This window comes from Chanos chanos, chromosome 1 (assembly GCF_902362185.1).
Source record: "Chanos chanos chromosome 1, fChaCha1.1, whole genome shotgun sequence".
Classification (NCBI taxonomy): domain Eukaryota; kingdom Metazoa; phylum Chordata; class Actinopteri; order Gonorynchiformes; family Chanidae; genus Chanos; species Chanos chanos.
In genome coordinates, this window is record NC_044495.1 from 59,626,170 (window position 1) to 59,652,904 (window position 26,735).

A 26,735-nucleotide genomic window follows, 5' to 3' on the forward strand; every position below is an offset into this window, starting at 1 on the left:
ACTTTATGCAGCGTTATGGTTTTGTTGTTGTTGTTTGTTTGTTTTTCTACCGCTCTAATACTTTGTATCATTTCACCTGTAAATCACTGAGAAGCTAAGCACATTGTGGAGACAAAGGATGTTGTTCCCTTATTTCTGCATTAGCTGTCCTCTGATTTACCTAGAAAAAAAGTGTCTGTACCATGTGATATCCATTCTCTGTTCATAATGTGGAGAAACTGATAAAAACTGCAGTTCAGCACTCTGAACAGTGAATCTAGAAATTATTCAAAGGAATTACACCTTAAGTTTAACATACATTAAATAGCATTACAGTAGCAAGAACAACAATACTCTTCAAATTCACTCCTCCTGTACAGCTAAGTTCTTGGATCACCACTCTCAGTAAACTAGGGAATGCTTTATCATACACTCAGATTAGGGATGTGCAGAGAGTATTTGCATTTGTATCTGTATTTCTTGAGGCAGCAAAATTATTTGTATTTGTCTTTGTATTTGAGTAAAAGTGGAAATAGACAGAAATAGACGCTTCTAAGAGTATCATTTCAAGAATGCCACAGGTGTGTGTGTGTGTGTGTGTGTGTGTGTGTGTGTTTGTGTGTATGTGTGTGAGCACACAACTATTCTTTACATGGATGTGTTGTGTTTTCAAATGAAAGTGTAGTTTTTTTACTTAAATCTCTGGAGGAAACACTTATCAGTTTTATATAGAACAGATGCAGATCATTTCAACATTCACCTCTCCATTATACACATAGTTGAGTTAGATGATTTCAACATTCACTTCACACTTCTACACAATACAGAATTAAACTGGGAAATATTTATTAATAAAGTCAAACATAAACAAACACAACAACAGTACTGTGTGGTCTGGTGGATTAGTGTTTATAACAGAAGACGATGGAGAGATGGAGAGAGTATTGTCCTGTCCCTCAACCATAATTCACAATGTACTGATACATTCTGACACATGACATTTATAAGATACACTGACAATGTACTGACACACTCTGATACATGACATAATGTACGATGACCACATATGGTGAAAAGGACAGATAAGTGAGAGTGTTGATGGTTTTCATCTGGCCACTACTTGTCTGTGTTCATTAACTGAGAGAACAGCCCAACATTATTCTCATAGAGTGAGTCTTATCATCCACAATATTGTCATCACAGTGAGATGGATGAAAGACCCCTTCAAAGATCTAAAATCTGAATGGATCCAAAACTCCAAATGCCTGACCAAAATCCAGCATAGAGGGGCTGAGTGAATGTGGTCTGGACTCTGTGGAGGAGGGTCATTGTGTCAGAGACGCTGTAGAAGGACAGAGTTCCTGCCCTGTGGTCCAGATACACTCCTACTCTGGAACAGCTGGGATTTATTGGGATTTCAGTGTCGTTATTAATGTGTCTGAAAGTGTAACTGGAGCGAGAACAGTCCAAACTCCAGGACTGATCGTTGTGTCCAAATTTACACTCATTCCCTTCTCCTTTCCTGCTGATGCCTTTATATGACACTGCTATAGAAACCATTCCAGTCCACTCAACCTCCCAGTAACAGCATCTGGACAAACTCTCTCTACAGAGAATCTGCCAACACTCATCAAATCTGTCTGGATGATCAGGATATGACTGAGCTGTATGTGTCCATATTGCCTTTCTGCTCCAGTCAGACAGACAAAGGTTTCTATGTGCTGTGTTGAGATCCAGTGTAAGCTGACAGAAATCTGGTATGAGAGATATAAATAACAGAAATTTCAGTCAAATTTAAGAAGTTCTTACACTACACACAGACATTATCTCATGAATGAATGTCAGGTTTGAGATCATAACCTTACTGTGACTCATTAAACAGTCACTCTCTCACATCTACTGCAGATATTAATGTTTTGTGTGTGTGTGTATGCGTGTGTGTGTATGCGTGTCTGTTTGTGTGTGTGTGCATGTGCGTGTGTGTGTAATATCAGTACACCTACACTGTAAAAATTCCTCTCTGGTCTTTGGCTCAGCAGACAGAAAAATCGCAGTATCCGTGGAGATCTGCGATAGACTGGCCACCTGTCCATGGCGTCTCCCTATCTTCCGCCAAGGGAGAGTTGAGATGGGCTCCAGCACCTCCTGCAACCCTAATTAGGAAAAGCAGATTAGAAAATGAATGAGTGAATGAATGAATGAATGAATGAATGAACTGTGGAGATGACAAGAAATGAATTTTAAGAATTGAATTTAACAGTATCTGCGATCATAATTTTCATGAGGTTTCCCTAATGTATGGAACAGAGATTTGTTTGTGTTAAAGATTTCATAAAATTATTATATTATATTATGCCATATTAGACTATTATGGAAGTACAATGCATTCTGGAAAGTGTTCATTAATTCGGTGAAGAAACGTCTATGGAGATGTAAAATTTGATGATGATGATTTTGTAAAACGATAAATCTTCATGTGATAACATATGATGACTTTTTACCATAAATCTTAGACTTTTCCACAGGTGGAATCTCTCTCCTTCTCTCTCTCTCTCTCTCTCTCTCTCTCTATCCTCATGTGATAACATATGATGACTTTTATAAAATACCTTCTTTTGGTATCTTGAGTCTCTCCTCAGTAAGGAATTCCTCCAGACTCTTTTTCATTTCAGAGACAGATTTTTTCACATCCTCAAAAGAGAAGACTGGATTGACAGTCATGCTGGATAAGTATTTATAATTGAACTGAACAGAGAGAGACTGGAAACTCTACAAGAGATGAACACACACACATAAGAGAGATATTTCCTAGAGCTGTAATACTCTTTAAAGAGAATAAGTTCAGAGCAGATCCATTGTGAGGGACACTGCACTCTGTAGATGATGAGAGAGTCAGTGATGTTACCTGGAGGAAATGGATGTGATCCTCTGTGTGTGAAAGCTGTTCCAGCTCAGTTTCTCTCTTCCTCAGCTCAGCAATCTCCTGCTCCACTTTCTTCATGTGATCTTCAGCCAGACTCACTTCAGTCTTCTCCTTCGCTCTGATCTGTTCTGTCACCTCAGAGCACTTTCTCACAATGAAGTCAATCATCTCAGTAAAGATCCTCTCACTGTCCTCCACTGCTGTCTGTGCAGAGATCTGTGAGGAGACACACAGAGAGGAGGGGAGTCCATTTGAAGCAGCACTCTCACTCAGCTCTTACTGGAAGCCCAGACAGCCTGTTCTCCGCAGTGTAGCTCAGTGGGATTGGACAGTGGCCCAGCACTGGGCTCCTCACTGACTGACTGAAGGAAAGTTCTGACTGAGTACTGAAATGGTTCTTCCAGCAGCTAATTGTTATCTTGTCTTGTACTGACTACTCACCCTGAGAGACGTCACAGTCTGTTTCAGCTCCTGCAGCTCCTTCTCTCTCTCCTGGACTCTCTCCTGGGATTTTATCTGGGCCTCTCTGAGCTGTTTCTGTTAACAAACAAGACACTTGACTCTCATACTGTTTCTCATTAGCAGTAATGTCTCTGTTTTAAAGAAAAAGGGACACAGTATCTAAATGAATATCCACTTTAAAAAAGAAGAAGAAGTGGAGGATATGGAGCAGTCTCACTTGTTCAAACACAACACTGGGGTTATTTGACACGTCATTTATCTCCAGGAAGTACATCCAGTTTATATGCAAATAAACATTCCACGCACAAGCATAGAATTAACACATCGGTTTCACTATCACAGTCACACCTGAGTTGTTCTTTTTAATTGGTGATTTCTAGCATGATTCTTTTTTCTTTGCTTGTTTTTGTTTTGTTTGTTTTGTTTTCTGTTTCTCTCCTACAGTCAGCCCTCACAGCAGCTTTTGTAATTCAATGCCAGTACGAGTAATGCTCCAGTTACAGGACTGCCGGCAAATTCACAACATTTTACTGAATGTCCTGCTCAACTTAGGTCAATTGGATTGAAGTCCAGTCGCAGTGGCAAATAAATGTGAGAAGCAGTGTGAATGCATGAGACAGTCATGAGACATTAGTGAGACGCTAATGAGACTCTCAGTAAACAGTGAGCTCTCCTCTTCACTACAGACGTCTAATTGCCAGACACCTGAACATATTGATATAACTCCTGGTGAAGAACTCATAGATCAAATAGCCACGACAATAATATAGCTCATTCTGCATTGGCTACAATATGTGAAATAAACATTTTTATGTGCCCCAAAAAACGTTAATTAAGCTTATTTAGTTTTAGTGCTGTGGTGATGATGGGTGTTACTGTGACATGAATGTGGTTTCAGGTTTAAGTGAATCAGTGAATCTCTGAATCACTGACTCACTTAAGCTTAAAATATCTAACAGTTAACAGTTTTTTTTTTTTTTGGTTTTGTTTTTTTTTACTTTCCAGAGATAAAAATTAGGATTTTAGTATGAATATCAAAGACATTTACAAGCAGAGCTAGACTAGTCTTATTGGAAACAGACCTAGCGTATTTTAGTTTCTTCTCTTACCTGTTTCTCAGTCCTTTCAGCTGCTGCTGAGACTGTATCATGACCTTTGTGTTCATCCATTGTACACAAATAACAGATCATTTTTTGGTCAGTGTGACAGTAAATTTCCATTAGTTTGTCATGTTGTGAGCAGATCCTGTCCTGAAGTCGCGAGGAAGCTTCGACCAGCTTGTGTTTCTCGTAAGCAGGAGATTCATAGTGAGGCTGAAGGTGAGTTTCGCAAAATGACACAAGACACACCAGACAAGATTTGACAGCTTTGAGTTTTCTCCCAGTGCAGATGTCACACTCCACATCTCCAGGTCCAGCATAACAGACAGCATGATGAGCAGCTTGCAGTCGTATCTTCCTCTTTTTCTCGACCAGTTCAGCCAGTGTTGTGTTCTTATTGAGGACAGGTCTTGGGGTGAAATTCTGTCTACACTGGGGGCAGCTGTAGACTCTTCTCTGATCATCCTGATCCCAGTAGTACCTAATACAGTTCATACAGTAACTGTGTCCACAGGGAATAGTCACTGGATCCTTCAGGAGCTCCAGACAGACTGGACAGCAAAGTGGATCCTCAGTTGTCAGAGAAACCTCTGCCATGTCTATATACAGATGGATGGTGAACAACTGACTCAGAAATTAGGCTTCGTTTCAGTAAAACTTGGTGCAGTGCAACGTACACACAGAATTCTCCTGATTCAACCAGTTTAACAGGAAGTGTGGTAGAGATGTGTTAGAAGGTTCGTCAGCAAGGTAAGGAGAGAGAGTGTTTCTTGTAGGCAGTACATTCATGGAGAGGCTGGGGGTGAGTTTCACAGAATGTGGCCCGACACACCAGACAGGATTTGACAGCTTATGGATATTTTAGAAACTGCACAACCATAAGTCATAAAAATAAAGAGAAAGACAAAGAGTGGAATGAACAGAAAGAGGGAGAGAGAGAGAGAGAGAGAGAGAGTGTGTACAGTTTTTCTTTTTTGTTATTACGTTATTTTTGAAGTGGTAACAGGGATTTTGATGCATGTATATGAGTGTTAACTCTGTCAGAGATGTGAAGTACTGCTGTAGACATGATATCTGTGCTGTGTCTGTGTACGGACTGTGATTCATGAGTCTTATGAGTCAGATCTGAATATATATGAATATAAACTCTTTTTCTCTCTGTTTGAACTACACGGCGCTAGTATCAGGACAGAGAGAAGCCCGGAGGAAAGACATAGCTACTGGAAAAAAGAAAACAGATGTCATTAATGGGAATTAATAGCTAAACAGGAACATCACCATTCCAGAGACCTAAATTATTTTTGGCACAGAATCAAAGTATTGTAGTTTTTTGTGAATGTGTGTGTGTGTTGGGCTATCCTACAATTAGATGGGTTATTTCACTTCACTCTGCCGTTTTTGTTCTGTGATTTACTCACAGATGAATCTGTGATTCTGGGCAGGAGACAGGGAGGTCAAGACAGAGGCTTCACACAGTCTATGAACATCTGTGAACACAGACGCTTTTGAGATTATATTTCAATGTAACAGCTGACCTGGGAATTGAACCCGGGACTCCAGTTTGGAGACCCAGAGCCTCACCCTTGTGCTACAAACTGTGTGTCAGACCCAAATGCAGAGACTGAGGCATGAGGACTTCGGAAAGTGTTTCTTTTACTCGGAAAATCAAGGCAGACAAATCCAAGGTGAATCAGGCGAAAACAGAAAACAGTTCCAGGCAGAGGTCAAAACCAGTAAGCAGAGATATCCAGCAAACAAATCCAAGAGAGTCAGTACACAGGAGGTCAACAACAGGTAAATATCCAAGAAAATTACAGGCAGTCCCTGGTGGAAAGTGTTCTCATCTTCAATGGAAATCTCAGAGCAAAAATCAAAACATGTCTGGACAAAACTCTTAACAGGAGTAGTAAGATTTCCATGTGAAAGCAAAACCAACTCTCTCACCTCCGCTCAGTCAGTGTGACCTCCAATACAATCCTGGAGGACCTACCTCATCCTCTCCACTACACCTTTCAGCGGCTTCCCTCAGGCTGCAGATTTAAGGTCCCTGTGCGCTGAACAAAATCACTTTAAAAAAATTACTCATCCCTACGGCAGTGGACCAGATCAATACCAACGTGACAGTCCATGAAGACTGACTCATCCTTTCAACACTCTCTGATTTGTCCTTTTATAACATGTATTATGAACAAATTTTCCTCTGCCATTATTGTTTTGTGTTTTTCAAACAAACTGAGGCCATATGTAAATTTTTTACAATAAACGAGACAAAGAAAAATCTTTAAACTTAAATTTTTTGTTTCTGTGTACGTGTCATGGATAAACACATGATTCACATTAAGCCTGCTTCTGGGTCTGGAGTTCAGTGTATTTTACCAGTGTTGAACTGGGGGGAATAACAGAACAGCAACAGCATGGTGAAGTGAAAAAACCCAATCCCCCTATCTACACACCCATTAACACACACAAACACACCACACACACACGTGCACACACACACACACACACACACACACACACACACAAACACAAACGCAAAAAAACACAAACATACAAAAACAGTACTGTAAGGTGTGCAATACTTTGATTCTGTGCCAAAAGCAATTTAGGTTACTGGAATTTAGGTTACTGGATGTTCCTGTTTAGCTATTCATTTCCATTAATGACACCTGTTGTCCTTTTCTTTTTCTCAGTAACTACTCCTTACCTTCTTTCTGTCCTGATACGCGCACAGTGTACTTCAGAGAGACAAAAGGAAGACAGAGAATTCATATTCATATATGTGATATCTGACTCATTTATCTGTGTCCATATACAAACACAGAACAGATATCATGTCTACAGCAGTACTTCACATCTCTGATAGACTTAACACTTTTACATTGACAGAGTCCCTGTCCCACTATCTATCTATGTGTCTCTCTCTTTATCTTACTGATGTACTATCATGCATTTCTTAACACGTTCATGTATCACTTCCTGTCAGACTGGTAGAATCAGTGAGATTCCACACATTCTCTTTACTGTACAGAATCATATTGAAATGAAATTTAATTTTTCAGTCTGTGTAGAGACATGGCAGAAGTTTCTAGGAAAGGTCGGATCATGAACGTGCTGAGCTGGGAGGATCCTGATTGGTGGAAGGGTGAGCTGAACGGATTCGTGGGTCTCTTCCCCTCTCATTACGTCAAACTGATCACAGACATCAATCCCAGCCTGCACTGACTCTTATGTTGCCCACATCCCTCTCAGCCCTGAGAGTCCTCAAGGCGACCCACTATCCCCAAAACACTGCACCGCGGGATGATGGGAGATGCAGCCCCTGGCCATGTGACTGCTTCCTAGCTTTGTGGCTAGAAGAGACATGTAACCAAATGACAGTACTGGACTGACTTACTGAAATGCAGAATTTATTCAGGGTTCGATAGTTGTTTACTACCCGAACCCAGTAAAATTACTGGACTGGAACAGATCCCTCTCTTATAATATAAAGTAAATTATGCATCAGAATAAAACAAAGTCTCCACCCATAAAACAAAGTCTTTTTCTGTAATACCTATCTTTATATTACACTGCTTTTGTTAAAAAAAAAAAAAAGGATTCTTACAACATTTGAATTGGAATGTATCTGGATCACAGGGCATGGACTCTGTCCTGCTTCAGTCTGACACAATGACCCTCCTCCACAGAGTCCTAACCACATTCACTCTGCCCCTTTATGTTTGATTTTTTTTTCAAGTGGTTCAGTTACTGGTTTGCATGCAGTATCTCAGAACTGTGTTTAAAAAATTATATACATTCCAGAAATGGAGATTGTGACTGCAAGGTTGATCTTCAGTGTGTGTGTGTGTGTGTGTGACTGAGAGAGAGACAGAGAGAGAGAGGGAGAGAGATAGAGAGAGACAGAGAGACAGAGAGACAGAGAGAGAGAAAAGTCAGATGAGCTGGAGAGCTTAAGAGTCTTTATCAGATTGGCATGGATAAGCAGTAGAAAACAACATATGGCTAACGGAATTGTGACTTTTTCTTTTAACCCTATGGTTGAGGGATAGGACACTACTCTTACTCTCCATTGTCTTCTGTTATAAACACTAATCCAATGACTATCACCAGACTACACAGCACTGGGTTTATTTTATTTTACGTGTATCATATGCTTTCAACTGAAACAATGTTTATGTTTGAGATTATTAGTAATATTTCAGTGCGACTCTTCTCTTTCTGACTGTGGAATGAATATTCTTGATTTAGTGTGAGAAATCGAAACAAACCTATGCAGAATCATAAGAATGTTGTATTATTACAGTGTAGTAAAAAAGTTTATGTTTAAACACTCACAGACACGGACTCACAAGCTTTGAAATGACATAGTGTTTAATACCTGAAGCACTAGTAATCTTGAGTAAAGAGAAAATATTGTTGTGAATGTTCAAGATGCTTCCAGTACAATACTGACTCCAGATCAGCTAATCTGTTCCAAACGTTATACTTTTGACATGGGCAGATACAGGAATCTGTGCTAAATTACCTTTCTACTGTTTGTATTTCTCAGAGTGACTTTTCTCTCTTTATTGTCAAGTGTCTGAGCAACACATTCTCAGAGATCATCAGTATTTAACATTCATTAATTATTCCATATAATGGTTGAAATATTAATGATTTAAATAAAGTCATGTGTCTCCACTCCGGGACTAACAGAAAACCTGACATGATGAACAGATCTTTTCATTCTCAGACTACACTCTTAACTCTACTGGTTTATCTAACTTGATACATTTAAATTAGTTAACAGAACAACATGTTGTTAGTGAATGTTTTAAAATTATCCCTGTAAAATCAAATTTATACAGATTTTTCATTCCAGTTAATCTATTGTATGTATATATCTTCCTGTGTATCAGAAGATGTGCTCATTACTGGGGATCATGTCAAAAAATTGTCGTGTGTATGTGGGTTATTTTTAGTTGGAAGAGAATGGGGAAGAATCTCAGGTGAGAACATTAATGGGAAACTGCAGATTTAGGAAAAGCTGCCTTCAGAAATATATGTAATATTCATCAATCAAATAAAGTTTTTCCATTAACCAAATTCTGCAAACATGTGAGGATTGTGATTTTCATTTCCTAGCTTAAAATAATGAAAGGATGAAGGGCTCTTGTCAGTGACAGTGGCGGAGCCAGAGGGGTGTCCGGGGTGGCACTGGACACCCCTAATATCTGATTGGCCATCCCGGGTGCCACCCTAAAATTTAATTCGCTATCACTGGCAGTTTGAAGCTGATTGACACTGACACTGACAGTCAAACCTCTTGTTGAACCAGTGCCAGCCCGAGACATAAGCGAACTAAGCAGCTGCCTAGGGCCCCCGTGGCCACCAGATGGCCCCCATGAGCGCTTGAAATGTCCCACAAAAATGTTTGACTGTTTTGGGGGGGTTTTTTGTGATATATTATGTCAGTGGTAATCATACAAAAATGCAATATTATGTTAACGGGATGGCTAGCTAATACCACTGGTTTAATCAATTCCTGCTGCCTGCCTGTCAGACCTGGAGTCACATTCATGAGCATACAGACTGTAAAGGACCTTAACTGCATTTTGATGCAAGCACAGTCGGGTAACGTTAGGTAACACTCCTCTCCTGTGCGTGGATGGAATAAGCAGCAAAAAAGTAATGTCGCAAAAGGACATAAAATACATTCTGTTTATTTAAGTTATTTGATTTTAATTGTAGTTGATTGTTGGTCTTACGATGGAGTATCAGGGCCACTTTTTGGAAAACATTAAGACAAAATAAAATTCTAGAAAAAGGAGATGCATGGATGCATTAATGATGAACAGATCTAAATCATTTCAACACTCACCTCACAGTTAAACACAGAGCTGAGGTAAATAATTTCAAAATTCGCTTCACAGTTAGACAGAGAAGAATTATCTTTATTAACAACATCCAGGTACAAATATTATCACCACTAGATGGTGCTATTGAGTGACCTGAAGACCAACCAGACACAGGTACTCTCTTTCTAGTGCTAACACAGTGGGTAGTGCTGTCTTCTCACTCTTAAACACAAGAAACTGTCACACAATTAATACACACGCAGATATTACTAACATACCTGCATATGGTGAAGGGTTAGAACCAGTACAAAAAGTTATCCCAAAGAGAAAGTTACCATTTGACAAACAGGCACGGGACTTTAGAGAACGGGAACTGAACAGAGAGAATTGGAATTGACCAGCAAATACCGGGAACAAAGGAGAAGACTTGGGGTGGGTTTATGTATACTGTCATCAACCCATACCTCTACCTAAATTATTGTTTAAACATTAGCACAGGACATTGTGGACAAAACAGTTGGTTCAGGGTCAAACCGTGCTTCTCAACTCTTGGAAAAGAAAATTAGACAGAGTTTAGAGTTAGAGTTTAGAGTTTTTCCACTGCTCAACACCTTTCTGTGCAGTAAAGTGAAAGATGATTCTTTATCTGTCAAGGACCCATTAAACTGTCCAGTCTGTCTGAATCTGCCGAGTTTCTGCAGTTTCTCTGGATGGATTTAGGCATGTAGTTTACACAGAGCTCCACTGAAAGACAACAGGAAATGAATGAACTTACAAATATGTATAATGCCAAAAAAATAGCTGTGGCTCTGAGTACGTTAAAACAAAGTTGGATGTTATCACCTTAGGTCCCAAGCCTGTCTTCATCATGAAGACAAATGGAACAATGTAGTAATGGACTGAATGACTGGCTGATTTCACTTGATCTCTCTGTCACCTGCTTTCTCTGTGAGCCCTGCTGAAAAGCACCCCTGCTCTCCAGCATAGACATCTAGTAAAACGAAACCTAAGTTGCATTTCGGCCGCTGGGATCACGAAATGGCAGAAGCTCCTTTCTCCATCTAGGACTCCTTCATCTGTCCAGTCTGTCTGGATCTCCTGAGAGATCCAGTGACTATTCCCTGTGGACACAGTTACTCTATGAACTAATTTCTCCCATTTTCCCATTTCCCTTTTGGGTTCTTGGGGAGTTTTTTCTTGCCCGCCATTAGGATTAAGTGAGGGGGTGCCGTCCTGTTTTGATTTGACTGTTGTGGCCTGTAAAGCCCTTTGAGACTGTAAACAGTGATATTGGGCACTAAATAAACTTGAAACTTATTAAGTACTACTGGGATCAATGAGACACACATGCATGCACACTATGAAAAATTAATAGCAATGTATTAGCAGTTTCAACATACTAATTACAATATTAACAGAACAGCTGACGCAATACTGAAATATTATTCTATAATGTTAATGTTTTGGCTTCCATACCCCCCCCCCCCCCCCCCACACACACACACACACACACACACACACACACACAAAGACAGAAATACTGACATATACATGCATATGTGTGACAGTGTTTAATGAGTCACAGTTAGGTGATGACCTCAACCCTAAAGTACATTAAAGAGAAAATATCTGAAAGTGTAACATCAGAACTTTTTTGGATTTGATTAAAATTTCTTTTGTTTTTAGGTCACATCAGATTACTCTTGGTTCAAACTGGACAACTACAGAGCACACAGCACAAGAGTAGTGTCCTGTCTCTCAACCATAATTACTGATATTACTGTTACTGATACACTCTGACATATGACATTAAGATACGCTGAAAACATATGGTGAATGGACAAACAAGTGACCATTTAGTTTTTCATCTGTCCACGTCTTTACTGTGTCCATTACCTGAGAACACAGCTTATCACTACACTCATACTGTGAGTTTGACCATCCACTGTCATTATAGCTGGATTTATTAACGCTACTTTAAAGATCTAAAACCTGAAGAGAAATTGAACTTAAGGCACTAATCCAAAATCCAGCGTAGAGGGGCTGAGTGAATGTGGTCTGGACTCTGTGGAGGAGGGTCATTGTGTCAGAGATGCTGTAGAAGGACAGAGTTGCTGCCTTGTGATCCAGGTACACTGCTATTCTGGGACAACGGGAAACTATTGGGATTTCAGTTTCAATACTATCGTGTTTGAAAGTGTAACTGGATCCACAACAGACCAAACTCCAGGACTGATCGTTGTTTCCAAACCCACTCTCGTTACCTCTTCCTTTCCGGCTGATGCCTTTATATGACACTGCTATAAAAACCATTCCAGTCCAGTCAACCTCCCAGTAACAGCGTCCAGTCAAACTCTCTCTACATAGAACCTGCATCCACTCTTCAAATCTGCCTGGATGATCAGGATATGACTGAGCAGTTTTAGTCCCTGTTGCCTTTCTGTTCCTCTCAGACAGACGAAGCTTTCTATGTGCTGTGTTGGGATCCAGTGTGAGCTGACAGGAATCTGGCAAAGGTGTTAAAAAATAAAATTGCAATGAAACAATGTTCAGTCAGTTCTAAAAATGTCTCATATTACACATTTAGATGTTTCCTCTTGATTGTATTTCAGGTTTACGATGACTGACTGATTCTGACTAATTAAACACTCACACACTCAGATCTACTGTAAATGTCAGTGTTTGAGTGTTTGTTAATAAAACAATATTATTAGAGTAGAACTTATTTTCAGTGAGACACCACTTTTTGGTCACTGACTGGTAAAACGTGACCATTCACCCTTCACTTTCCCAGAGCCCTGTGATGTGTTTGACAGGATAATCTCACATGTGTGTTTCAGTCAACTCATTGTCTCCATTCATTCGTCATCAAAAGCTTTTATCCAATACATGACATTTAACTCTGGGTGTGGGTGTGGGTGTGTGTGTTTATATGTGTGTATGTGTTTATGCGTGCGTGTGTGTGTGTGTGTGTGTGTGTGTGTGTGTGTGTGAGTGGGGGGGGGGGGGCGCTGTATGTGAGATATCAGTACACTTACATTGTAAAAAGTCCTCTCTGGTCTTGGGTTCAGTAGATAAGAAAAGCTGGTCTGTTGTAGCTGTGGAGATTTGGTGTTAATCTTAAGTACAATATAGAACCATGCATTTGACCATAATTTCCGACAGCTTTCTTAAATGCGTCGAGCAGAGTTTTCTTTGTGTCATGTTAAATTGTTGACTGTTTTGCAGATGGTTAGTTTAGCGCAGAAATGTCTGTGCAAATGCAATATGTGGCTGATGATTGAGGAGATTACAGCCATTCCCCAACATATGTCCGAATTCCATTCTGACTGACCGGTCGAATCGCGAAATAGACGTAGTTGGATGTATGTTAGCGTGGCATGTAGAAGTTGTATACGAATGGCAGCTGAGAGCGAGAGCTGAGAGAGATGCCGCGATGTACACAATGCTGGGATATCTATCACTATCATACACATGCAGCCGTTAGCACTGGCTGATGTAGTTTCATGTGACAGGAAGATTTGACATATGTAATGAATATCCAGAGACTTGACTTTAACATTTATTGAAGGCACTTGTATACCGCACTAAATGCACTCTGGGCTAAACCGGACTAAGCGCGTATTGTGTTACTCCGCCTCCGCGTCGGTAACTTCATCAAACCTGTATCAGTGTGCGGCATTATATACACTGGCGGACACACGACCAAGCCGAATTTTTATATTTACATATATTTTTTTCTTTACTTTCTAAAATGTATACAGTTTTTTTTTTGTCGCGTGTATAGATGGTAATAAGTTGGGGAGAGTCTGTATTATAATGATGAATAATCTTATCTCCTGACGATTTTTTTCATTCCTACAAGTTCACATACTCTCTCTCTCTCTCTCTCTCTCTCTCTGAGATCTGACAAAGTCTGATTTTAGTACTAATATTTTATAAAATATTTTTCAACCTTTTTCTGAAATCTTGATAGCTTCTTCACTGAAGAATTCTTCTAGTCTCTTCTTCATTTCAGCGACAGTTTTCCTCACATCCTCAAAACTGAAGTCTGGATTGACAGTCATGCTGGGTAACCCTTTATATTCAGGATGAACAGAGAGAGACTGGAAACTCTACAGAGAGATAAACAAACACACAGAACACATACATGAACACACAAACTTTTCTAGATCTCTAATACACTTTACTGAGAATAAGTCCAGAGAAGATCCATTGTGAGGGACACCCCACTCTGTAGATGATCAGTGATGTTACCTGGAGGAACTGGATGCAATCCTCTGTGTGTGAAAGCTGCTCCAGCTCAGTGTCTCTCTTCCTCAGCTCAGCAATCTCCTGCTCCAGTTTCTTTATGTGATCTTCAGTCAGTCTCACTTCAGTCTTCTCCTGAGCTCTGACCTGTTCTATCACCTCAGAGCACTTTCTCTCAATGGAGTGGATCATCTCAGTAAAGATCCTCTCACTGTCCTCCACTGCTGTCTGTGCAGAGATCTGTGAGGAGACACACAGAGAGGAGGGGAGTCCATTTGAAGCAGCACTCTCACTCAGCTCTTACTGGAAACCCAGACAGCCTGCTCTCCATAGTGTAGCTTACTGGGATTGGACAGTGGCCCAGCACTGGGCTCTTGACTGATTGACTGAAGGAAAGTTCTGACTGAGTACTGAAATGGTTCTTCCAGCAGTTAAGTGTTATCTTGTCCTCTGCTGACTACTCACCCTGAGAGACTTCACAGCCTGTTTCAGCTCCTGTAGCTCCTTCTCTCTCTCCTGGATTCTCTGCAGGAGTTTTCTCTTGGTCTTTCCCAACTGTCTCTGTGAACAAATATCAGACTTGTCTCTGATACTGTTTCTTATTTTCAGTAATTAATGGCTTAAACATGACAGGGCCAGAAAGTATTGATTTAAATAAAGCTTGAGGAAAGATTATAAAGCAGTAGATCAAAAGAAATGCAAGTTTATCAAAAAGAAATTAAGAGAAAAGGAAAAATTTGAATGTTTAGTATTTAAATTTACAGCAATCAATATTAATTATTTCTATAAAAAATGGAAACACAGTACCTTTTGTTTTGGCTTGAGAGTATTGACTATCATCACTAAATCATTCCATTAAGTAAAAGAATATTATCTAAATAAATTAATCAAATATAATTATTTAAAAGTGTAGTTCTGATACTAGTGCAGCAGAGAAAGAGCAGCGGCACATCAGAAAACAGGATATATGACCAAATGACTCACTGACTCACTCACTGAGTCTGGCTTGTTCGAACACGTCGGAGCCATTTGACACATAACTAGGGATGGAACAAGAAATTGAAATTCTGTATATCGCAATCCAAAAATATCACGATCCATTTTATAAGTATGAAAATGATATCGTCATATTTGCTACTTTTTGTGTTGTACCCAACTTTTATTTGTGTTTGCTACTTTGTATTGTATCGCACCCTCTAGAAATGAAAGTTTCTTTGGCTACGATTCTCAACTTCTGTCTACACCTGAAACTCTTATTTACTTAATGTGCATGGACTTTATAAACGAGTACATTCTTCTCCTGAATATATGTGACGGAGCGAGTTTTGTAGTATCGTTGCGAACCCATTACATAGGAACATGTGTCACTAAACTGCCCTAACAATAAAAGCTATAATGGACTTATGATATCTTGTTGTCTTATGCATCATTTAAAAACTAAGCATTATTCATCTAATCGTGACGTGTCAAAATAACGCATTAAATAAGCTGCGCACCTGTGTCATCGAAAATTGCTGTATAAAATGACTGAACAACGAAAACGTGAAGGGATTTATGGTAACCCTTTATGCAAAGAAACTGTTTCTGTTCATAATGTATACCCTGCCACCTCTTGAAATTAAAGTTTCTTTGGCTACGATTCTCAACTTCTGGCTACAACTGAGACTCTTATTTAATTAATGTGAATGGATTTTATAAACGAGTACATTCTTATCCTGATAGGCCTAACTGGTGTAGCGCGAAAACCAACATGTGTCGTTGATCGAAAATCGTAGATTAAGATGCCTGAAGGATGAAAGCGATAATGGAAGTGTGTTGTCTTGTTGTCTAACGCATCATTTAAAAACTAAGCTTTATTTCAACTAATCGTAACGTTACTATCAATGTCAAAATAACAATTTTTGTTGTATTTCTGATCTTTATGAGAATTTCTGTTGTTACTTTGATCTCTTTATGTATTGCCTAGTAGAGAACTTTATTCAAATGAGAATTTATTCTGTATTTTGCATGGCTAAAAATTAAACAGGCCTATCAGTCCTGAATATTCATACTTTGTTACCGAACTTTTATCAGGCTCTATCAAATCGCTGTGATATCGAATCACGAACCGTATATCGCATGTCGAACCGAATCAGGAGATAACTATATCGTCCCATCCTTACACATAACTATATATATATATATATATATATATATACAAGGAAATATACACAGTGTCTTTTTGCAATACACAGAGATATCACATTAGTCCGATAATCAGAACAATTAAAATGGCTGAGGTGGTTACCAGAATGAAAATGTCCATTCCTGTCAACAGGACTCTTGGACTGTAATGTCTGTATGTTAATGTGCCACTTATAGGAATGTTGGTGGCATGTCTACATTGTACTGAATGTCCTGTTCAAATTAGATGGATTAGACTGATGTCCAGTGGCAGCACAACAAATTGATGAAGCAGCATAAACACAAAGAACTAATTCTGAAACACCTGAAAATATGATACGATACGATATTTTCCCTTAATAAACTATAAATGAAATAGTCACTTCAGCATGGCTCATTCAATATATGCTACAGTATGTGTAATAAATGTTCTAATATTGCTCTAAATAGTACAAATTAAGTTTATACAGTCTTCGTGCTTTGGAGGTGATAGGTGTTGGCTGTTCTTTTTATCACTTTGGAATCACTGTTAAATCACTCAGTCAGTTCTTATGACATGAACCAATATTTAACAAGAAAATATTTGAAGTGGTTGCTTTTTAAAGTCTGTGGAGCGCTGAAGGAGTTTTCAGTGTTAAATATCTTTCGTAAGTGTCAGATATACAGAGTTGGGTAGTAACGCGTTATGTTTACTCCGTTACATGTACTTAAGTAACTTTTTCAAATAAATTGTACTTGTAGGAGTAGTTTTAATGCACAATACTTTTCACTCTTACTCGAGTATGATTTTAAAAAACGAACTTATACTCCGTTACATTAGACTAGCCTACACTTTTCTCGCTACTTTTAGTTAATTTATTGAATTATTTTTATGCACACGTGCACAGTTTTTATGACGCTGACTACGTTGATGACTATAGGCGCTTTCGCACCGAACATTTCTAGGGTCTAATTCGATAGGAACTACCCCCTGTGTAGCTTATCCTAGAACTACATTCGTTCTAGGGCCTTTTTTCTGTTTGCTTTCGCACCGCCTGTAGGAACGCTGAAGTGACGTAAGCCGGCCGACGGTATAGCAGCTAAGAGCTGTTGTTTACGACTAACCAGGATAGCTGCACATTTTGAAGTACAAATTTAATGACTTTTAAGACCTTTTAAAAACCTCCAAAAGGAAAAAAAGAACCATTACTGCGGCAAAAGAAATCGACAAACTAGACTATAGTATACACAATGAGTTTTATTGAATTTGAATGACAGAAATATTGATTGCACATTAGATAACCTATAACTGCCTTCTCATTAACGAAAATAAAACTGTATGGCGATAGACCCAGTCCAATGGAAAAAATAATTTCCCAATGCATTTATGCATTTACCACCGCAGTAGCAGTGAATGACTTGATGGGCATAGTACTTTTTGGGTGCTAGCTAGCATAGCGCTCGTGCCTGACTCTTGCTCGCGGCATCGTGTTTTTTTTGTTTTGTTTTGTTTTTTTCCTTTTTCCCCGCCGCAGCCCTAAAATGTTTGGCTCATTGTTTTAAATAAACCACACCCCTCCACTGGTATACAGTATTTATACACATCACACACGCTAGCATTATGAGCTAGAGAGAGAGCATGGAGGGAGCAAGCATGAGCTTGCGGAGCTTCATGAAACAGAGAAGCGTGCTCGTTTCACCGATGGAAAAGAGATTTCGGACGCTGCATCAAACTTTCAGTAAACTCTCTAACTGTGGTCTCTGTCTCTTGTGACAGAGTAGTAGCAACATTCTCCGTTTCATATTCTAACGTCCCCAAATAAACAACAGCAGAGAGAACTTCTTACTGGTTGCTTCGTGTTATGAAATAAACGCAAAGAACGTTGTTAGCCACAACCCACCATTTTGTAATGGAGTATGGGGGCACTGAATTCTTAGCTACAACTCTGCACACATGGATACCTTTTTAAAACAAATGTAAAGTTACAGAGAAAATCACTGAAAGATAAGGTGTTGCCAACGTTGGATACGTTTGTAATGAATGTCTTTTGTACTGCTTATATTTCAGTAGAGCATCTTTAAAATTTTACTCTGGGCACCACTGATATTCTGATACATTTGAATGTAATACATCATAGATGTAATAAATCATCATATGAAGTTACTCACTACCTGAGTAGTCATTGTATGAGATTCTATTTTACTCATACTCAAGTCGTTATTTTGATGAGTACTTTTACTTCTACTTAGGTCATTATTTTTGTAAAGTAACAATACTTTTACTTGAGTACAGTTTTTGCTTGCTCTATCCACCTCTGACGCTCAACAGTAGAACTGAATTGATCCTTCTCTAACCAGAACTAGAGTATTTTAGTTTCTTCTCTTACCTGTTTCTCAGTCCTTTCAGTGGCTGCTGAGACTGTATCATGGCCTTTGTGTTCATCCGTTGTACACAAATAGCAGATCATTTTTTGGTCAGTGCGACAGTAAATCTCCCTTAATTTGTCATGTTGAGAGCAGATCCTGTCCTTTAGGTGTGTGGAGGCTTCGATCAGTTTATGTTTCTCAAAGGCAGTAGATTCATAGTGAGGCTGAAGGTGAGTTTCACAAAATGACACCAGACACACCAGACAGGATTTGACGGCTTTGAGTTTTCTTCTAGTGCAGATGTCACACTCCACATCTCCAGGTCCAGCATAACAGACAGCACGATGAGCAGCTTGGAGTCGTATCTTCCTCAGTCTCTCAGCCAGTTCAGCCAGTGTGGTATTCTTACTGAGAACAGGTCTTGGGGTGAAGGTCTGTCTACACTGGGGGCAGCTGTAGACTCCTCTCTGATCATCCTGATCCCAGAAGCCCTCAATACAGCTCATACAGTAACTGTGTCCACAGGGAATAGTCACTGGAAACTTAAATAAATCCAGACAGATTGAACAGACAAGTGGATCCTGAACTGATAAAGAAGCCTTCGCCATTTTACTGCACAGATTGGCAATGAGCGGCAGAGGAATAATTCTGGTTTTGTTGTACCTGCAGTCCACATAGACAGGTGGGAGTGGCTCCCTGAACCCACATGTTAATCAGGTGTTGTGTATGTGCACCACAGAGACAGTAAGTCTGAAGACATATCCGAGTCAGTAATTTCACTGTGCTCAAGACAGGAATTGTAAACATAGAAGAAGAACACAAAACAAACGACACAAAAGAAAGTCTGAAAAGTTGAAAAGATTGAGGACGGACAGAGGGACGAGAGACAGGGAGCGAGGGAGTGGGCGAGTTCTGATTTTAATATTTTTTTTTCCTGAGGACAGCCCTCAGGCATTAAGTGGTTAGTTTTTAAACTTGACTAGTTTATTTAACCTTTGAACTGAACCCGCAAAGTGTGACGGCATTGTGTCAGGACTGTGGAAATACCCTCTGATGGTTAGCACAGCGGAACCATTTGATGTCTCCCAGACGAAAAACTTCACTGCACTTCCGGATTGACCTCAAACTGAATACGGAGAGCGATTAGGTAGAAAATAATTCCTTGCGTAGAGCAGGGGATTTCAACCTTTTTTGACTCACTTTGTCTAGGTTTGAGCTAAGTTTGAACTTGCTGGTTTGCACCCAAAATTTCCTAATCTTGCATCCCCCTTGACAGGTGCTCAGTGCAGGACATGTAACAAAATGAGATGTTGTGAAGTGGTATTGATTTGAATCTATTACATGATGTAGTGTTGACTGACGCCTATTTTCTATGCCCCTTTGCGTGTCATTTTGGATAAATGTGTCTGCAAGAACGACTAAATAAAATATAATGAGTAAATGAGACCAGTGAGGGCAAACAAAACACTAGTGTGACTCAAATCAGGGAAATTGCACTCACTGCAGACATGCCCATACAGTGAACTCTGTCCAACCTGAATGAAGAGATTAGTGACAAAAATAACAAAATGGTATATTTTTAGATAAAGGGCAAAAATGAAAAGTGTAAGAGCAAACTGCTGTGTCAGATGAGAAAGGGGCTTTATTCCCAGTGTCAGCACCAACACTGAATGATTCTGGTCACATGTTGATATGTGACGTTTACTATGAACAAGACAACAGTCAAATTAAAGACAGACACTGGGGCAGACATGACAAAAATATTACAATGCAGCTACCAGAACACTGCCACAGTGCCCCCAACTGGACAAACCTGGAACTAACATATTAATATTTTCAGCTCCTGTGGCAGAGTTGAATGTGTGGGAAAATTCCTTCAAACCACTGAACACAAGAGGAAAAAACATATACATTCTGGATTTATGTGGGTCAGGGGCTCTATGCACATAATACGCTTGGTAGAACTGCAAGAAGCAGAATGGGTTTAGTCCCAGGAGCAGACGATTACTTAGTGGTTACATTTTGAAAGACATTAAAACAAAATATTCGTTAAAAAAAGAGATGCATGGATGCTGAACTGCATTAATGATATTTTCAAAAAGAAAATGATCTGCTTCTAAGAGTATCATTTCAAGAATGCCACAGGCGTGTGCGTGTGTGTGTGTGTGTGTGTGTGTGTGAGCACACAACTATTCTTTACATGGATGTATTGTGTTTTCGAGTGAAAGTGTAGTTTTTAGACTAAAATCTCTGAAAGAAACACTTATCAGTTTTATATATAATGTAATATAATATAATATTTACACATATAACAGACGCAGATCATTTCAACATTCACCTCTCCATTATACACATAGTTGAGTTAGATTATTTCAACATTCACTTCACTCTTCTACACAATACAGAATTAAACTGGGAAATATTTATTAATAAAGTCAAACATAAACAAACACAACAACAGTACTGTGTGGTCTGGTGGATTAGTGTTTATAACCGAAGAAAATGGAGAGACAGACTAGTGTCCTGTCCCTCAACCATAATTCACAATGTACTGATACATTCTGACACATGACATTTATAATATACACTGACAATGTACTGATACACTCTGACACATGACATTTATAAGATATACTGACAATGTACTGATATAAATGTCATGTGTCAGAGTGTATCAGTACATTGTCAGTGTATATTATAAATGTCATGTGTCAGAGTGTAAGATACACTGACAATGTACTGACACACTCTGACACATGACATTTATAATATACACTGACAATGTACTGATACACTCTGCTACATGACATTTATAATATACACTGACAATGTACTGACACACTCTGTCAGTGTATATTATAAATGTCATGTGTCAGAGTGTGTCAGTACATTGTCAGTGTATATTATAAATGTCATGTGTCAATGTACTGACACACTCTGATACATGACATTTATAATATACACTGACAATGTACTGATACACTCTGATACATGACATTTATAATATACACTGACAATGTACTGACACACTCTGACACATGACATTTATAAGATACACTGACAATGTACTGACACACTCTGACACATGACATTTATAAGATACACTGACAATGTACTGACACACTCTGACACATGACATTTATAATATACACTGACAATGTACTGACACACTCTGACACATGACATTTATAATATACACTGACAATGTACTGATACACTCTGATACATGACATTTGTAATATACACTGACAATGTACTGATACACTCTGATACATGACATTTATAATATACACTGACAATGTACTGATACACTCTGATACATGACATTTATAATATACACTGACAATGTACTGATACACTCTGATACATGACACTAATTATGTACAATGACGACATATGGTGAAAAGGATAGATAAGTGAGAGTGTTGATGGTTTTCATCTGGCCACTACTTGTCTGTGTTCATTAACTGAGAGCACAGCCCAACAATATTCTCATAGAGTGAGTCTAATCATCCACAATATTGTCATCACAGTGAGATGGATGAAAGACCCCTTCAAAGATCTAAAATCTGAATGGATCCTGAACTCCAAATGCCTGACCAAAATCCTGCATAGAGGGGCTGAGTGAATGTGGTCTGGACTCTGTGGAGGAGGGTCATTGTGTCAGAGACACTGTAGAAGGACAGAGTTCCTGCCCTGTGGTCCAAATACACTCCTACTCTGGAACAGCTGGGATTTATTAGGATCTCAGTGTCGTTATTATTGTGTCTGAAAGTGTAACTGGAGCGAAAACAATCCAAACTCCAGGACTGACTGTTGTGTCCAAATTTACATTCATTCCCTTCTCCTTTCCTGCTGATGCCTTTATATGACACTGCTATAGAAACCATTCCAGTCCACTCAACCTCCCAGTAACAGCGTCCGGACAAACTCTCTCTACAGAGAATCTGCCAACACTCATCAAATCTGTCTGGATGATCAGGATATGACTGAGCTGTATGTGTCCATGTTGCCTTTCTGTTCCAGTCGGACAGACAAAGGTTTCTATGTGCTGTGTTGGGATCCAGTGTAAGCTGACAGAAATCTGGTATGAGAGATATAAATAACAGAAATTTCAGTCAAATTTAAGAGGTTCTTACAGTACACGCTCAGACATTATCTCATGAACGAATGTCAGGTTTGAGATCATAACCTTACTGTGACTCATTAAACAGTCACTCTCTCACATCTACTGCAGATATTAATGTTTTGTGTATGTGTGTGTATGCGTGTGTGTGTGTATGCGTGTCTGTTTGTATAATATCAGTACACTCACACTGTAAAAATTCCTCTCTGGTCTTTGGCTCAGCAGATAGAAAAATGGTAGTATCTGTGGAGATCTGTGATAGACTGGCCACCTGTACATGGTGTCTCCCCGTCTTCCGCCAAGGGAGAGTTGAGATGGGCTCCAGCATCTCCTGCAACCCTAATTAGGAAAAGCGGCTTAGAAAATGAATGAATGAATGAATGAACTGTGGAGATGACAAGAAATGAATTTTAATTATTGAATTTAACAGTATCTTCGATCATAATTTTCATGAGGTTTCCCTAATGTATGGAACATAGTTTTGGTACATATTGTGTGACATATTGTATAAAATTATTATATTATATTCTGCTATATTAGAATATTATGGAAGTACAATGAATTCTGGAATGTGTTCAGTAATTCGGTGAAGAAATGTCTATGGAGATGTAAAATTTGATGATGATGATTTTGTAATACCATAAATCTGAGATTTTTCCACAGGTGGAATCTCTCTCTCTTTCTCTCCCTCTCTCTCTCCCTCTATCCTCATGTGATAACATATGATGACTTTTATAAAATACCTTCTTTTGGTCTCTTGAGTCTCTCCTCAGTAAGGAATTCCTCCAGACTCTTTTTCATTTCAGAGACAGATTTTTTCACATCCTCAAAAGAGAAGACTGGATTGACAATCATGCTGGGTAACTCTTTATGTCCAGAATGAACAGAGAGAGACTGGAAACTCTACAAGAGATGAACACACACACATAAGAAAGACATGGACACACAAACTTTCCTAGAACTCTAATGAGAATAAGTCTACAGCAGATCCATTGTGAGGGACACTCCACTCTGTAGATGATGAGAGAGTCAGTGATGTTACCTGGAGGAAATGGATGTGATCCTCTGTGTGTGAAAGCTGTTCCAGCTCAGTGTCTCTCTTCCTCAGCTCAGAAATCTCCTGCTCCAGTTTCTTTATGTGATCTTCAGCCATAAACAATTCAGTCTTCTCCTTAGCTCTGATCTGTTCTATCACCTCAGATTGTCTTCTCTCAATGGACTCAATCATCTCAGTAAAGATCCTCTCACTGTCCTCCACTGCTGTCTGTGCAGAGATCTGTGAGGAGACACACAGAGAGGAGGGGAGTCCATTTGAAGCAGCACTCTCACTCAGCTCTTACTGGAAGCCCAGACAGCCTGTTCTCCACAGTGTAGCTCAGTGGGATTGGACAGTGGCCCAGCTCTGGGCTCCTCACTGACTGACTGAAGGAAAGTTCTGACTGAGTACTGAAATGGTTCTTCCAGCAGTTATGTATTGTCTTGTCCTCTGCTGACTACTCACCCTGAGAGACTTCACAGTTTGTTTCAGCTCCTGCAGCTCCTTCTCTCTCTCCTGGATTCTCTGCTGGGATTTTCTCTTGGTCTTTCCCAACTGTCTCTGTGAACGAACATCAAACTTGTCTCTGATACGGTTTCTCATTTTCAGTAATTATTCTGATTTAATCATGACAAGGCTACAGTATGCAAAAAAATGTTTCATTTAAGTTTGAGGAAAGATTACAAAGCCATAGATCAAAGTGTTTAGAAGAACAATACAAGCTTATCAAAAGGAAATTAAGAGAAATGGGAAAGTGTCAACGTTCAGTATTCAAATTTACAGCAGTCAATGTGAACGATTTTTAATGTTAACTGGAAACACAATGGGAGTATTATTTAATATTACTAAAGCATTCCAATAATTAAAAGTATATGAAATCTAATTAATTAAATTAGTTTATTAAATTAAAGGTGTAATTCTGATACTGGTGCAGCTGAGAAAGAGCAGCAGCATAACAAAGAACAGGATCTATGATCAAATGACTCACTGACTCTCTGATTCACTGACTCACTGACTCTCTGATTCACTGACTCTGTCTTGTTTAAACATATCAGAGTTATTTGACACATTACTCTAAAAAACTGATATTTCCAGGCAAATATGCCCAGTGTCTTTGTGCAATAAACTCGGTTTTGTTTTACTAACCAGAACTAGAGTGTTTTAGTTTCCTCTCTTACCTGTTTCTTAGTCCTTTCAGCTACTGCTGAGACTATATCATGGCCTTTGTGTTCATCCATTGTACACAAATAACAGATCATTTTTTGGTCAGATCGACAGTAAATCTCTACTACTTTGTCATGTTGAGAGCAGATCCTGTCCTGTAGTTGTGTGGAGGCTTCAACAAGCTTGTGTCTCCTGTAGGCAGGAGATTCATAGTGAGGCTGGAGATGAGTTTTACAAAATGACACCAGACACACCAGACAGGATTTGATGGCTTTGAGTTTTCTCCCAGTGCAGATGTCACACTCCACATCTTCAGGTCCAGCGCAAAAGATATCTTCTAGTTGTGTCTTCCTCTTTTTCTCAGCCAGTTCAGCCAGCATAATGTTTTTCCTCAGAACAGGTCTTGGGCTGAACGTCTCTTTGCACTGGGGGCAGCTGTAGACTCTTCTCTGATCATCCTGATCCCAGCAACGCTTAATACAGCTCATACAGTAACTGTGTCCACAGGGAATAGTCACTGGATCCTTCAGGAGATCCAGACAGACTGCACAGCAAAGTGGATCCTCAGCTGACAGAGAAACTTCTGCCATGTCTGCACACAGTGAGACACTGAGCTACTGACCTGGACATTAGCGTCTTTTTAAATGAAAGGTCATCACAGTGTCTCTGGAATCTCCCTGATTCTGCTTGTTTAACAGGAACTATGTGTTATGGATATTTTAGAAGCTGCACAACAGTGGGTAATAACAACAAAGAGAAAGAGAAACAGAGAAATTAACAGAAAGAGAGAGAGAGAGAGACAGAGTGTGTACAATTTTTCTTTTTTGAGTTCTCTTCAATTTATTTTTTGAAGTGGTAACAGGGATTTTGATGCATGTATATGAGTGTTAACTCTGTCAGAGATGTGAAGTACTGCTGTAGACATGATATCTGCTCTGTGTCTGTGTATGGACTGTGATTCATGAGTCTTATGAGTCAGATATGAACATATATGAATATAAATTCTTTTCATCTCTCCTCCTTTTGTCTCTCTGAACTACACCATATCTGGACCATGACAGTGAGAAGCACTGAGGTGAGACATAGTTACTGGAAGAAAAAACAAACATCAGGTATCATTAACGAGAATGAATGACTAAAGAGGCATATCACTGTTCCAGTCAGCTGAACTATTTTTGGAACAGAATCAAAGTATTTAACATCTTACTGTAGTTTTCGGGGTGTGTGTGTGTGTGTGTGTGTGTGTGTGTGCGCGTGTGCGTGCGTGTGTTTTTGTTTTGGGGTTGTTGTATTGTTAGATGGATTTCACTTCACTGTGTTGTTTTTGTTCAGGGAATCGCTCCAG

General features: G+C 39.3%; 4 protein-coding genes across 20 annotated transcripts in view; 1 reads left to right on the forward strand and 3 right to left on the reverse strand.

Annotated features, from left to right (window-relative positions):
- Positions 1–26,735, forward strand: part of LOC115805757 (tripartite motif-containing protein 16-like) — a 117,100-nt gene that overhangs the window by 61,380 nt on the left and 28,985 nt on the right. The gene's annotated exons all lie outside the window — the stretch shown is intronic.
- Positions 1,204–5,061, reverse strand: LOC115809195 (E3 ubiquitin/ISG15 ligase TRIM25-like). 11 transcript variants are annotated; one of them, XM_030770845.1, is made up of 7 exons: positions 4,474–5,061; positions 3,344–3,439; positions 2,885–3,118; positions 2,637–2,748; positions 2,122–2,132; positions 1,983–2,046; positions 1,204–1,733 (listed from the first exon to the last, which is right to left on the reverse strand). In XM_030770845.1, the coding sequence occupies exons 1-7, from the start codon at positions 5,059–5,061 to the stop codon at positions 1,204–1,206; spliced, it is 1,635 nt and encodes a 544-aa protein (XP_030626705.1). The 11 variants fall into 11 exon arrangements, with proteins under 11 accessions (XP_030626705.1, XP_030626697.1, XP_030626674.1 ...); XM_030770837.1 differs by lacking the exon at positions 2,122–2,132 and adding an exon at positions 2,400–2,401 and having other exon boundaries at positions 1,983–2,010; positions 2,589–2,748; XM_030770814.1 differs by lacking the exon at positions 2,122–2,132 and having other exon boundaries at positions 1,983–2,057; positions 2,613–2,748.
- On the reverse strand, positions 12,282–19,678 carry LOC115816704 (tripartite motif-containing protein 16-like). Its single transcript, XM_030779773.1, has 6 exons — positions 19,085–19,678; positions 15,021–15,116; positions 14,562–14,795; positions 14,260–14,419; positions 13,343–13,402; positions 12,282–12,811 (listed from the first exon to the last, which is right to left on the reverse strand). The coding sequence occupies exons 1-6, from the start codon at positions 19,670–19,672 to the stop codon at positions 12,282–12,284; spliced, it is 1,668 nt and encodes a 555-aa protein (XP_030635633.1). The 5' UTR covers positions 19,673–19,678.
- LOC115809266 (tripartite motif-containing protein 16-like) lies at positions 22,619–25,980 on the reverse strand. 7 transcript variants are annotated; one of them, XM_030770873.1, is made up of 6 exons: positions 25,405–25,980; positions 24,692–24,787; positions 24,233–24,466; positions 23,960–24,093; positions 23,380–23,465; positions 22,619–23,148 (listed from the first exon to the last, which is right to left on the reverse strand). In XM_030770873.1, the coding sequence occupies exons 1-6, from the start codon at positions 25,978–25,980 to the stop codon at positions 22,619–22,621; spliced, it is 1,656 nt and encodes a 551-aa protein (XP_030626733.1). The 7 variants fall into 7 exon arrangements, with proteins under 7 accessions (XP_030626733.1, XP_030626756.1, XP_030626718.1 ...); XM_030770896.1 differs by having other exon boundaries at positions 23,380–23,454; positions 23,958–24,093; XM_030770858.1 differs by having other exon boundaries at positions 23,380–23,491; positions 23,956–24,093.